Raw genomic sequence first — 14,923 nt, 5'->3', positions numbered from 1 at the left:
TGGTTCTCTGTAGAGGACCAATGTGGTAGAGGGCCAACTTCAAAGCAGCAAAAGCAAACAGGAGAACAACGCAGCTGTCCAGCTGAGAGATGACGGTGGGCCGCACTAAATGGGGTGGCCAGAGGGACGGGAACAGTGGTTGGATTGGGAGTCTATTTGTTTTTTGTTTTTTTAATATAGACATACACACACACATACACACACACACATATACTTTTTTAATTGGTAAACAGTGCATTTCTCCAGGGCCCATCAGCTCCAAGTCGTTGTCCTTCAATCTAGTTGTGGAGGGCGCAGCTCAGCTCCAAGTCCAATCGCTGTTCAATCTTTAGTTGCAGGGGGCATAGCCCACCATCCCATGTGGGAATTGAACTAGCAACTTTGTTGTTGAGAGCTTGCGCTCTAACCAACTGAGCCATCCGGCTGCTCCACCTACAGCTCATTGTCTTCAATCTAGTTGTGGATGGTGCAGCTCACTGGCCCATGTGGGAATCGAACCGGCAACCCTATTGTTCAGAGCTCGCGCTCTAACCACCTGAGCCATCCAGCCGCCCCTCTATTTCATTAGTACACAGTATATGGCAGTACTTGGGAGTTGCTAAAGAAGATCTGTGGAGATTATAACAAAATGATTCCTAAGAAGCAGTTATTAATTGTTTCATCATCATTCACTGTTCTTTTTTTTATTCTATGACAATATTCCCAGGACCCTGCGAGTGCTTCTAAAATCCTTTGGCTCGATGAGATACAGTGTGCAGTCTATGAGGCCAACACGCATCAGGACAAAGCAAAGCAGTGTAAGCCCTCGCTTCCTTTTGCTGGCTCAGTGCACCTTGCTTGTATCTGTTATACTTCTGAGTTTCTGTTTTAATTCCTAATTTTTAAAAGATTATGTAATTGTTAATTTCTGAAAAGACTTGGGCTCTTACCAGTTTTCATTCTTGCATGCACATACACAATAAGATCTGTTGGCGACACTATTTTCAATGGTTCGGTGCTATCTCCAGCAAATCCTGAGAATGTTGCTGAACAAAATCCAGGAAGCAAAAAGTGGTTTCTAAACTCTCAAATTTATGGTTTAATTGGGTCCTTTCTTATTTTAATCCTTAGAAAACTAACCTATCTCTGCTTAATGAATGCCCATCCTCCTTTCCATGCCTTTCATTGTTTTAGTCAGGGTTTTCCAGAGAAACAGAACTACATATATTTCTTTTCTGGAAAAAACTAAGATAGAAAGATAGATAGATAGATAGATAGATAGATAGATAGATAGATAGATAGATAGATAGATAGATAGATAAATTGATTTCTTTTCTGGAAAAAACTAAGATAGATAGATAGACAGACAGACAGACAGGTGATAGATCTGTTTTTTTGAAAGTATTATATATAGTATATATGCTGTCTGTCTATATACACAAACATATATATGGAGAGAGAAAGAGGGAAATTTATTTTAAGGAGCTGGCTTATGCAATTGTGGAGAGACAAGCAAGTCCTGAATCTGTAAGTAAGCCAGCAGAGGCCAGTTGGCAGTACTTAATCACCAGAACATAAGTGCGTGTAATTAGTGTGATGGACAGCAGAGTCAAAGCCATAATCAGAATAGTCTGATTCACGGACAACTATGGAATTGGCTAATTGAACATGGTTTTCCTAGAAGTGAAAAAGACAGTCTACTAAATTCTTACTTGATTTATACAAGTGGGAAGAAGAATTCTAGGTCAAGTGAATAGAAGTATAACTTGAATCATAAAAAACGAGTCATGGCCCCTCAAACACTCCCCAGACTTGAGCCCATTTACAGACCCAGAACCCTTTTAACAAAGGGGAGGCCAAGTCCCCTTGAGAAAGGACTCTGCTACACTACCAAAATTGTATACTGTTCATCTTTATCCCAGGCTTTCCCCAAAAAGGCCTACGGCCTTTTACCATGGTGACTATCCTGGGGGGAAAGGACATTACCAGTCTTTTCAGGGATTACTAGACCCTGGCTCTGAACTGACACTAATTCCGGGAGACCCAAACCTTCACTGTGGTCCACCAGTCAGTGTAGTGGCTTATGGCAGTTAGGTAGTCAATGGAGTTTCCTCTCAGGTCTGTCTCACAGTGAACCTGGTGGGTCCTCAAACCCACCCTGGGATTTTCGCGCCTCCCCAGGTCCAATGCATAACTGGAATTGACACACTCAGCCACTGGCAGAAGCCCCACATTGGCTCAAATGAGAACATGTTTTTTATTTTATTTTGTTCTAAGCTTCTATTTTCATAGAGGAATAGTATGAAAATTCACATGGCAATCTAAAATAGCTTCAAGATTGAAATACAAACACTCTACATAGTTGAATAACCTATATAAATTAAAGTAAGATTCCTAAAAGTGTAGTTCATTAAGCTGTCCATTCATGGCATAACTAGAATCTATCCTGTTCTGTCAGCTCATAGATTGCTGTTGAGATACCTTAGTCGTGCTCCAGAGATGTGCTTTTAAACTTTGGAAGCATCTGTGAGGAACATCTGGTTTTGATTTCCTTAGCCTGGAAAAATATGTGTATTTCTCCAACCTGAACTTTTATATACGCTTAGGATCTTTGAAGTCTTTCCGTTCTAGCACTCCAATCCTTAAGAAAAATAAAATAAAATTGAGATGTGTATATAAGATATTTAAATTTAAATGTAAAACTGAAGGCAGCTATAGTCTGAAGAGAGACTTTCAAGAAATTCAATTGTGATACAGGCACTCAAATAGCTGGAAAGGGTTACAATTTTTCTCTTAGAAATCAAACCAATGTATAATACATGTTATTCTATTCCTTTCATTCTGTGTTATTCTTACATTTGGCCGGCAAATGTTAAGTTGATTCCATTTTTCATACTGAGACTTATGATTCTATTGACTATGAAAGTAAGGTGTTCTCAAATGTGTGATTTTTTTTTTTTTTTACTCCACTCTTGCACATTTAAAATCTTACCTTCTTCCTCTGTCCTGTTCCTCAAAAGAGTTGATATAGGGTCTTCTTTGCTATGTAACAACAAAAAAGATATTCTGAAAATAAAAACGACATGTATTCTGATACTGAGATGAGCATTTTCCAGTTTCTCAACAGGAATTTAATCCTTTAAAAGCATTTTTCATCCTTTGTATGAAGACTTGAAACAGATTCCGGTCACATGTTGTAAGCATCAAACCCACTCCCATATAATTGGATAAAAGAAAACGTGTTGGCTCAGATATTTTACCACAGGCAAGATTTAAAGGGCAAAGGAACTCAAGTCCCCTTCACGTTGACCACAGTGTTCATTTGCACTGAAGCGTCTTGCTTTCTTATAGTAGGTTTGTCTCTACTTTTGACTCCTCAGAGCAATGTTTCTCAACCTCTTTCCATTATTGCATCCTCAGGAATCTTTCTAGACGTGATTTTCCCTAATTGGTCCTCACCATGAAATTTTAATACCACAGATATATTGTATATCTGTTTATGTACCATATGTAGATCTGTGCTTCATACATAAAACAATTTTTTTACCCCCTCCCCCCAAGAACCGATTTTTGTGCTACTGGGGATTATATAAAACTCTTTTGAGAAGGCATGCCTTAGAGAAAGCCTGCTGGTATATATGGCTTAAGATGTAAAGCAAACATGTTTTTGGCTCTCTTAGATGACTTATGGGAGATTTCTTAATTGTTTCTTAGCAGAAATGTACTTGACTTTACGGAGATCATTTATAAGACATCCTGGGCTATCTGGAACTTAACCACAACCCACATAGTAAGCCAAAAAACAATAAAAATAGATGTCAAGAAGTCTGTGCACTGGAACTGATTTACTCTGCTCATTGGGGACCTCTTGGACAGACACTTTGGGCCTGTTTATTCTTATCTTAGGCAAAATGCTAATATGTTTGGTTGTTTCTGTTGTGTATTGTTGTTTGGACTGCCCTATGCAGGCAGACAGCAGCAAGAAGTGATAGCTGACAGTGACGGTGGAGGGAAAAACTAAAAAGCATAGAAGTTTGAGAGCATTTAGTGCAGGCACAAAGAAGCCCACATACGTCTATAGCCCTTGAAAATACCACTCACTACATTATAGCACAGTACAATTTTAATGGCACGAAGGACTCTATAGCTCTCGCCAAACATTAAGCACCTTCTGTGTACCAGGGTCTGTGGATAAAATGATGAGCAGGATAAAGACTATCCTGTCAGGGTTTTCTCCAGGGCTTTAGATTTTCATGGAAAACTGTTCTGTTAAGATGAGGAATACTTCAGTTATCTGGAAAATTAACCTGTGGACACACTCCTTGCACATTTACACTCAAATGATAAAGCATATTACTATATGCAAAAAATGTATGGCTTTTAATACCCATCTTTTGAGGAAAATAGCATTTTACTGGGTTAGATGCAGCTATCAGATGTAATTCATGTGAAAATTCTTTGTCATTGACTGTTACTTCTACTTCTCTCAGACTACCAACTTCTCAAACACCAGTACTACATTTTTCTCATCCTACAAAGTGTTCCTGGAGAAGAGGAAAGGGGGTTCACCCGTTCATGTTAACTTCTATAAGCACAAGGACATACTGCTATACCTTTTGTTCAGCAACAGTTGGAGTTTGCCACACAAGTTCTCCTTCAGATTTGCGCGACTTTGACTCCCGGCTGTTGAAAATCAAACTCTTTTTCTTGCACCTTGAGCCTTTATAGTTCTATGCACATGTGAACATAATTGAACAACAATACACCACTTCACATTTGCTTGGTAGAGTTTGACGTGTGTGTGTGTTTAAAAAAAGAAATATCCATCTCTCCCCTTTTTCAAGATCTTTTTTCATCTAGAAAGTATTTTAAGCTAATTTCTTCCATTTTTTGGTCCTACATTTCTAACTCAGTGCATTTATAGGTTGTAAAAACAGTTCCATTGGTTGGGCCAGAATATTCTTACCTGGAACTAAAGTGGATAATAAAGAATTCACCTTGTTAACTTCAGGCAACCAGTGTGGTTTTATTTATGGGGAGAGGCAGAAATTTAAAATGGGATAAAATGCTTCATAGGTCTAATTTGGTTCCAGAATTAAATTTCTGGTCTCCAATGCGTATGTCCACTAGCTGTAACTGTTGCCTTTCTAGAACATTTGTTTCAGTTGCTAATGACAATCTTGGAAGTATGCTAGCACTGTACTGGAGAATATCAGGAGTTCCATAGCTTTAAGCATTTTCCTTGTTCTAAAATAAATGTCTTTGTAAAGCTAGCTCTCAAACACTGATTAATGACCTGTGTGTCTGTTATTGGTGTGCATTCACCCCATTTCATAGATTATCCCTGTAAGCAAAACATAGTGTCTTAATACCACACAAGAGTAACCAGGAAATACTGTGATTTTTAATAAACTGTGCTTCTGTGGGATCTTATTCTTTAAGCCTAAACAGGTAGGTGAGTTTGTGACTATCTCTCAGGCATATGTGTACATACTCTCAAAGGGTGAAAGGTTTGATGCTAGTGCGTTCCTAAAAGTTTGAATTATATCTTGCATGCCATTTGGGTGAATAGAAGAGAAGCATTAACAGAAAAATTTTTTTTCATTACCCAGGGGTTACACTGGTCGTTGATGTTAATCAGTGTTTGGAGAATGAAAAGACAAGTGACATTCTCTCTGTTTTGAAGTCTTCTGTTTGTAATACAAATGACGTACTCCCTGAATGTGCTAACAGGTACTATGATGCCCTGGCAAAGAAAAAAGAGCAAAAATCTACAAGTGGTAAGCGTTTTCATCATTTAGCACAAACTAAATATTGTTTTGAATATGATGATTTCTGTGGTATTATAGTTTCTTAATTTTAAGACAAATAATTGCTTTCAAATGAACATTTCTAAAATGATTTTTATCATCTATGGCAAAGTAAAATTTTTAGATGTTTCTTTTCCTCTTTGTTTTTGGAAAGCTGTCCTTAACTTGGTAGCTATGCAGGGGTGACATTGTAGACTTGAGAAAAGACAATATTTAAGGAGACTTTGCTTTATATAGGTCTTGTTTGTTGATCCATTCCTCCAGTGATACAAACTGATTTTTACACTAATATTTCTACCCTTTTTGAAACAAATGATAAATGATTGCACAATAGCGAGTAGGTATAAAGAGTAATTTTGAAAATATGGAATAAAGTACAATGAATTGGTCTCCAAGGGATTATTAGATCAATAACCTTGGCAAATGTTTCTGCCTAGTCAATCCAATGGCAGATCGTGAAATGTTAGCTCTGAAAAGTTTCTTTGAGATCGTGAGTTTAATACTCATTTTTCAGATTTATAACCTCACATTCATGAGATTTTATAGACAGAGGGAGAAAATGACAAACCCAAGGAGGTAAATTTTTGACAGAGTTAATCCATCATTCCTTTAGTAGATTTTTATCAAGCACCTTCTATGTCCTTGTGTCAAGGATCCCAGTGTCTCCTGACTCCAAGACTGGTGTTTACTTGCACACATCATAGGTCATGTACATAGTACTTTTCACCTTCAGGAAACTACTGTGACCATATATATGACCTTAGAAGTGGAACTTGAGAAAAAAAATTTTTTCCAGTTTAACTGGAAGTCCATTCAGTTGTACCCTCTGTACCTACTTTTTAAAGCTTGTCTGATGTATTTCTAACTTGGAGATTGCACTGTTCAATTCAGCAGATTTCCTGTTAATGAAATGTGAAGAGGGCTATTGGCCACTCCCTCTTGGCATTCTAGTCATTTTTGAGCCCATCTCTGTTCCCTTCACACCTCCTTCTCAGGAGTTACCATAATGTCCCCTACCTCATGCTTCATGAGAAAGAATTGCACACCATATTGATGCAGAGGGTGAGTTCCTAGAGATGACCCATCATAATTTCAAATCCATCCTGGCTCCAAATTAGTTTATCTTCTCTCCCCTAAATGCCTACTCCTCTTCCTGTGTGCCATATTTTGGTGAATGGAATCAAAATACCTCCAGGCATCCAATTCAAAAGCCTAGGAAGGAAGTATCAAGGATTCAGTTTTCTGCCAGAAAAGAAAGAAAACAAACAAAAAAAAGGACAACAGGGACTTTGTTAGGGATTGTGTTGACTCTGTAGATCAATTTGAGGAGTATTGCCATATTAACAATATTAAGTCTTCTGATCTATGTACATGTGATGTCTTTCCTTTTAATTAGGTCTTCTTTAATTTTTTCAACAATGTTTTGTAGTTTTCAATGTATAAGGCTTGTATTTCTTTTGTTAAATGTATTCCTATGTATTTGTTTTTTATGCTATTATAAATGTTTTCTTAATTTCATTTTGGAGTTGTTTATTGCTGATATATAGAAATAAAATTGATTTTTTTTAATTGAGATATAATTTATATACTGTAAAATTCAACATTTTAAGGTCTGCAATTCAGAGGTTTTTAGTGTACTCACAAACTTGCCCGGCTAATAATACCAGCAGTTAATTCCAGAACATTTTCATTACACCAAGCAAAACCCCATATCTATTAGCCTTTGCTCCCCACCCCTCACCCTCAGCCCCAGACAACCCACTAATCTACTTTCTGTCTCAATGGTTTTACCTATTCTGGACATGTCATACAAATGGCATCATACTGTGTCTGGCTTCTTTCACTTAGCATAATGTTTTCAAAGTTCATCCATGTTGTAACATTCCTCTTTGTAACATTCTTCATTCCTCTTTGTAGCTGATAATATTCCATTGTATGGATGTACCACATTTTGTTAATCCTTTCATCAATTGATGGAATTTGGATTTTTCCCCCCTACTTTTGGCTATTCTGAATAATATTTCTGTGATAATTTGTGTCCAAATTTTTGCATGGACATATTTTCATATAGTTGATTTTTGTGTGTTGATCTTGTATTCTGCAACCTTGCTGAACTCATTTATGCTAGTTTTTTAGTGGATTCCTTGGGCCACCACCTGTTTTTGTAAATCAAGTTTTATTGGAACCCAGCCACACTCATTAATTTATATATAGTCTATGGCTGCTTTTATGAAGCAGTAACAGAGTTGAGTAGTTGTATCAGAGACCTGGAGTCCACAAAGCTGAAAACATTTACTCTCTGGCCTTTCACAGAAAAAGTTTGCCGACGTCTGTTCTAGAAGGAAGAGAAGACACTTTCTAGGCAATTAAAGACTGATTTTCAACCCCAAATAGAGCTATGAACATTGTTTTTGGTGATAAATACGATGATTTATTCTTATCTGTTTTTCCTGAGATTCTAGGATTTCTGTTCTTTCCCAAACTGAAATGTCCACTCAGATGGCTCACCGACCCTTACAGCTCAGCTTAGCTCTTATATATCGGTATAATTATGTCTGGAAGGCATCTGGAAAATATGCCTTCTTTTAGAACACTCACCACCTCTTAACTAACTGGAATCTTTCTCTTTCATGGCTTTTTAATTAGTCTTTTCCCTAAGTAACAACCCAACTATATTTCTTAGGAAAACTAGAGACACCCTCCTCAGTCTTTCCTGAGGAGACACCTAGAGACACTGTGCTAGAGATACCCTCCTCAGTCTTTTCCTCTGACTATAAATTCAACCAGTATGAAAATGATAAGAATTCTCTTTTCGTATTATCCACTGACATCCCAACCCAAAGAAAGCCTTCCAGTGCCCATGTGTTTGGCTGTTAACCAACTAAGACCTTTATACTTCTCAGTTCTTATGCAAATAAGAGAAAATATCTGATTTTACCAACTTAGTTTGCCTCCTTTCCGTCCCACTGAGAGAGTTGCTTTAAAAAGGGTGTTTATTCTTCTGAAAGCATTTGTGAATCTTACAACTATTGGTAATTGAAAATATAATGATTACTTGTGATCGTACTGATTTGTACAATATATTTTCTGGTAGACCAGCACTTCTAAACAGGTAACAGCTGTCTGACTGTCCTTTTGAAAAAGAGATACATCTTTCTTCCTGGGCATTGACAAATAGAACAGTTGAGGGCCACTTAAGATCAAATAAAAAAGCAACACATACTGAAGAGCTGTAAAGTTACATCTCCTTAATTATGTGAATCCATTAAAGTATTCTATGTGAAAATTCATTTGAACTTTGATTTACTTATAAAGGCAATTTGTCTAATGCTCACTTGGCAATAGATGGCTTAACTTGGTCTGGGTCAGTGCTTTTTATTTTTATTGCTTTTTTTGTTTTCGTATTGTTGATTTTGGGGAGGGGGTAGCTCTCTAGTCTAGGACAGGAGGCATGACCATTCAATAAAATAAACAGATTTCTAAATAGAAAGTGTAGCCCATGGATGGTAAGAAGGAGATATTATTATTAACCAATGTAAGCCGTGGCTGCCATAGATTTTTTTCTAGTTCTCTCCTACCCCCAAATTAAGTCCTTACAACATTTTTTTTTTCTCATTTTGTGTGGTTGTGTAGAGCAAGATGAGTCAGAGGAACCAGAATTTTCCTTCTTCCTACTTAGTGACCTTAGTCATTTTGTCCTTTGGGTAAAATTGTCAGCAGAGATGAGTCACTTCTGCTTTTGTCGAATGCAGGTCACTGACCCTCCTTAAATAACGAGTTAAGGTCCTTGTAGGTCACTTCTCAGAGAAGTTAGACTTCTAAACAAAGAGGATTCTTGCTCTTTGCCATCCTCTGTCTACTATGGTGCTGTTCACATTTACCTGGGGCATAAATTCCTTGCGTGCTTGTCCTTCTCGTTGGCATTTGTGACTCAGCCTCATGAAAAGTTTGGGATCCAAAGCTAGCATTAGCCATCACTCTCTCCTTGTTTGGCGTAGCAGGGAGCTGCCATTGAATACATAGCATTCATTCTATTTTAGTCATTTCTAATGATTTTATCTTACACTATCTGCATACTTGGTGAAAAATGTCTCCATTAGATTATTTTACACATTGAAGAAACTACATTAATGTACAGTGTTCAGTGTTCCTCTCTAGAATGTAACACACTTTTTTCTTTAGTGTCTACTGAAGGTTCATGGCTGAAACTCACCCTTCAAGAGAAGTATGATTACTACTACAATGTCGATTCAAAAGAGAGTTCCTGGATCACCCCTGAATCTTGCTTGCCTAAAGAATCATGGCTCACGGGAAAAGAAATTGAGGTAGGAGGTTGGTGTTTGATGGAAAACTGTACTATAAAGATAAGTGTGATTATTTTTCTATTTTTGAATCATGGAAGTGATGGGAGGAGCTAATTGATTTATTTGGAGGCTGGATATGTTGCAAAGTCTTCATGAACTGCAATGCAATTGGATGTGGCTCCATGATTAACTTTCAGAATTTTTTCCATAGTGACATAACAACACCAAACAGAGCAGGGGAAAAAAGCTTTTGTGGCTTTTGGGGGGATGGTAGATTATCCTAAGAAATCAATCTTCAGGTGTTCCTTGACACAAAAACTAGTGATAATTCTTTCATTGTCGGTATTCAAAATGTCTTGTTTCTTTCCCCCTCTCAACCTACAACATGGATAGGTAGGTTTCTTCAGAAGTGAGTAATGCTTCCCAGGGGGAAATACTCTTAAAAGAATGTTCACCGAGATTGCTTTGGACCTGAGACCAAAAGTTAGACCCAAAAAAATGTGAAAATTGCTGTTTGATCCAGGCATTGTAGTATGTTTAAAGAGAAAATACTGGTAATAATTGAGTTCCATTTTGAAAAAAATAAATAGACCATACCAATGTAGATCTTACAGAATTCTTCAAAGTCACCAACGTCAAAGATACTACAGTATAGCAATATTGTGGACAGAATCACCAGTGCCATATTTACTAAAACTCAGAGAAAAACCTGTGGCCCGGGGCTGACAATGCCACCAGAATCCTGACTGACAAGACGATAGCAAAGAATATAGTGTACTAACTAATTTCAAATGTGCAAAGCTCCCACAGTTTACAGGAAAATGGCATTGTGGCAATGAATTATTAGAGCTACTTATTGAAAAATGAAAGTGTGGACAATATTTAAAAACCACATGCTATAATTGAGAAGATGTATCAAACTGTGAAGAAGCAGCATCAAAGGGTTAAAATTCAGAGCCCAAAACTACATGTGACATCCAGAAATGTCCCAGGAATACCTTTGTGAAATTGAGCATCAGTCTGTTAAGATTATTAACAAGTGGAGGATCTACCCTGTAAAAGTTTATTTCCTCTAAACAGTCTGAAATTACTGATTTTATTCAGGGAATGGACATATCTGTCTTCTCTTAAAGGTATTTATGCATCATCTTTTATATGATTTCACTTTTAATTTTTTCAATGAACCATCCATTGATTCCGGTCACACAGCAGAAGTGGTGTCAGCCATAGAAATGCATCCCGTCTTTGTTTGCATCTCTCCAAGAATGTAACAAAAAGCCAGTTCACCATCCACATAAAGACTTCTCACAATTCCCTTTCTTCCTTTTTGCTCATTCATCTAGGTTTCCGCTGTCTGCCCATGATAGCGCTTATCTTTCCTCCCCTAGCCCCTTTCCTTCTGCCTCATGTCTCTTATTTTCTCCCAAATTTGAGGTTTCCCCAACTTATAACAGGGGTCTGCCTGCTCTGGCCGGGCAAAACAGAGGGGCAGAGAAGCCCGAGGACCTCATGGGCATGGCCGTCTTTTCCTTGACAGCTCGAGCAAGAGAGGAGTGATGCATATTCTTAACTGTGACCATCCTTGTGGCGCTCAGGCCTCCCGCCTGGCAAAGGCCTGCATCATCCATACATCTGCGATCATTCAACCGCGTTCAGTTCAGCACAAAGTTTAGAGGAGGATTCCAAAATCATGTCGCTAGGAAGACGCTTAGCCAGTTCATCCCTTGGCTGTGGTCAAACCTGTTTTTAAACCAAGCCAGAACAAGCTATCCGTATATCATTTTCTGAAAGATAAAAATTCCAGAAGCTGTTCTCTATGCTTCTTTCACCTGATGTGTGACATGTAACCATAAGAAATGTCTCTTGCCAGGACATTATTGAGGAAGTCACAGCAGATTACATCCGTGAGAAGATGTGGTCTGCTTCCGAAGATTTGCTTCTTCGCTTTCAAGCCACAAGCTCAGGACCACTCCTTAGGAAAGAGTATGAAGCTAGGAAATCATTTTTGTATGAACAAGAAAAGCATGTGGTCAAAATACAGGTATGTGACTCACCTACCACTACTTACAGCCACTGTCATTCTGCTGAAAATATTTTATTTCATAATAAGACAGTCAACGACCAGCATGCTAATAAACAAAACTGCCTGCAGATTTTTTCCTTAATCAGTGCGCCTGAGTCTGCTTTATTAAGCCTCCGAGATGGGAAGTATGTTGAAGGATTTTTCTCCTCTGGTGTTCTAGAGAGTATTGGGGGGCATTGCGGATTCCCACAGGTTTGCCTGCCACCAACCCAATCAGAGCCGGAGGAACATCTCAGATCAGAGCTGAAATCATGTTTCTCTGCAAAGCTGGATCTCTTTGTGGCACCTACTTACTGATTCAGGTGCTTTGTGCATTGTTTTTTTTTTAGTGATTAGTGGATGTTGAGTGGCGTCTGAAAGAATACAAGAGCTAATGAAATCGATTGAGCATCTATGGGCACGAGTGTCTTCTCCCTTATATAACCCGTCATTCTTCACTTAGTCCTGAAGGAAAATCCTCAGTCCCAACTTTTTTGTTGTGAGTTGTTCTTATACTTGCTTGACTTGTCCAAACTTTCTGGTTGGCTGGAGAGGGCCTTGCCAGATTTATGTGTTTCTCCTCTGTGTTCCCCTAGCAGCCTCTCCCCACCATCGTGCTGGCTTCCAAAAGGTTGTCTGTTTGTCCTTTTGCATACATCCAAAGTGATACTGTTATTGACGGGCAGAGTTTGACAGGTTTTTACTTTGGCCAATAACAATGAAATTTCCTAAATTGTAAGTTTTTAAATTGAAGAGCTTCTCTTTGGTGATCATTGGTGTACTTACCTGCTTCCCTCACCTAACTATAATATCGTTCAGGACAGAAAATGAGTTTTTAAACTTTCATATTCTTATGTTTTGCGTATGGTAGGTGCTCAAATGTTTGAATTTGCTCAGAGCTTAAGATGTTAGAAGCCAGAAATGATTCATTTTTTTTAAAAGAAATTTCTCCTATACACCTGACACCCAAAAGGATTTTTCTAGAGGAGCCAATAACTTTTCCAGTTTATTCCTTCTTTAAACAAACGGTAGACAACATACACAGGAAGTGAACAAACGCATAAAAATAGAATCATGTACACTGATGCTAAGGCTCTAATTTGCACAACATTCAAAGAGTGTCAGCCAATGTGGCACAATTTGGACAAACCTTAAGTTCTCCAGTCTTGGGTGGGCTTGGAGCAGTGGTGCAGTTGGAAGACATTCTGAAGAGCCCACCATATAAAATCTGTCTGATATCAGGACCCAGGGCTGAAGTCATGACAGGGCTGGGGAAGGACAGAAACAAGCATTTGGAGCCTTTTTCCTCCATCAGAGGTGGCAGGATTGAAGAAAAAGCTGGCCATCAAACTCTGAAGTCACTCCACCATGCCTTTTTTTCACTCTTCTGACAGTTTTCTAACAAGCAGGTAGATGACGTCTAAAGGCAAGCTAGACTGCAGATGAATATGTAGTCAATAGAAACCTGCTAACCCACAAAACCAAAGGACCATGCACCAAAGGGGACCATGCTAATCTCATCTCTTCTCAAAGTGGCTGATTGACCCTGAATTGGGGAAATGATCTGAAATCTAAAGACTGACTTCCCCTCCATAGAACAGCTCAACTTTCCTAACTGGCTGAATCACTTCCAGACACAGTTGTCTTAGCAAATTCAGAGAGAAAACTCCCAGGCTAAACACAGCCACATCCCAGCTCCACCACCCTCCCTCCCTCAGTCTCCTCCCAAGAAACTGAATAGTGGTACAGAGAATCTATGTCATCAGAGCTAAGCCTCTATCTCAAGTGCTTGTGGAACAAATCAGAAGGTGCCCGAGTAAACATGGAAAGTCAAGAATTTATATAGCCATATGGGTTTTTTTCTGTTTCTTTTTTTTTTTAATAATGGACGTCCTTGTCTCATTCTGATTTTAAAGAGAATGATTCTTACATTTCACCAGGTATAATACAGATTATTGTTAGATAATATTTTTCTAAGGATTAAATTAAGGGTAAGAGTTTCCATTTACTTTCAGTTTATTGAATTTCTTTTAAAATTGAAAAAGAAATATAAATTTTATCAAAAACGTTTTGCACTTATTGGGATAATTTATTTTTTATTTTAATTCATTAATGTATGATTAGACTTTTGATTCATAAATAATTCTTTGTGCAAACACAACTTTGTGTGTCTGTGTATCCATATATACACACATTCAAACACTCCTGCATGCGTTGTGTGTGTGTGTGTATGTGTGTGTGTGTGAGTATCGGGAAGTACATAGACTATATATAATACTTTAGTAATGTTTTATTTAAGATATTTGTTTTCCTATTCATTGGTAAGATTGCTTATGATTTTACTCTCATGTCTTCTTTTTGTCTTTGTCACTCTTGCAAGTGGTTTGTCAATTTTATAGATCTTTTCATAAAACTAGATCTTTGTGTAATTGATAGTCCTTATTTCGCTCTTTTCAATATCACTGATTTCTACTCTTATTTTTATGTTTTTTTCCATCTGTTTGCTTTGGGTTTATTTTGCTCTTGTTTTTCTGGTTCTTGAGGTGGGACCTGAGATTAATGATTTGAAACTTTTCCTCTTTTCTAATGTATGCATTATTGTTCTGGCTTTTTTTTTTTCTGTTTTCTTTTTTCCTGCCTTCCTGTGAGTTACTGGATTTAAACATTTTTGAAATTACACTCCAATTTAGTTACAGTGTTTTAAGTGTATCTTTCTTAGTGGTTGTTGTAGGTCTTATGATAGAGAGATAGACAGACGACAGATAGAC

At 37.8% G+C, this 14,923-nt stretch overlaps 1 protein-coding gene across 3 annotated transcripts in view; it reads left to right on the top strand.

Annotated features, from left to right (window-relative positions):
- The window catches only part of IQGAP2 (IQ motif containing GTPase activating protein 2), a 266,105-nt gene that overhangs the window by 192,606 nt on the left and 58,576 nt on the right, over positions 1–14,923 (top strand). For 2 of the 3 annotated variants that reach the window (XM_081053197.1, XM_081053198.1), the window contains 4 exons: positions 707–797; positions 5,592–5,759; positions 9,972–10,114; positions 11,964–12,134. In XM_081053197.1, coding sequence (XP_080909323.1) covers positions 707–797; positions 5,592–5,759; positions 9,972–10,114; positions 11,964–12,134 — 573 coding nt within the window. The remainder of the gene's footprint in view (positions 1–706; positions 798–5,591; positions 5,760–9,971; positions 10,115–11,963; positions 12,135–14,923) is intronic. The other variant, XM_081053199.1, reaches the window with a different exon arrangement.

The sequence above is a fragment of the Rhinolophus hipposideros genome, assembly GCF_964194185.1.
Source record: "Rhinolophus hipposideros genome assembly, chromosome: 7".
In the NCBI taxonomy this organism is placed as follows: domain Eukaryota; kingdom Metazoa; phylum Chordata; class Mammalia; order Chiroptera; family Rhinolophidae; genus Rhinolophus; species Rhinolophus hipposideros.
This window is presented reverse-complemented; position numbering and strand designations above follow the sequence as displayed.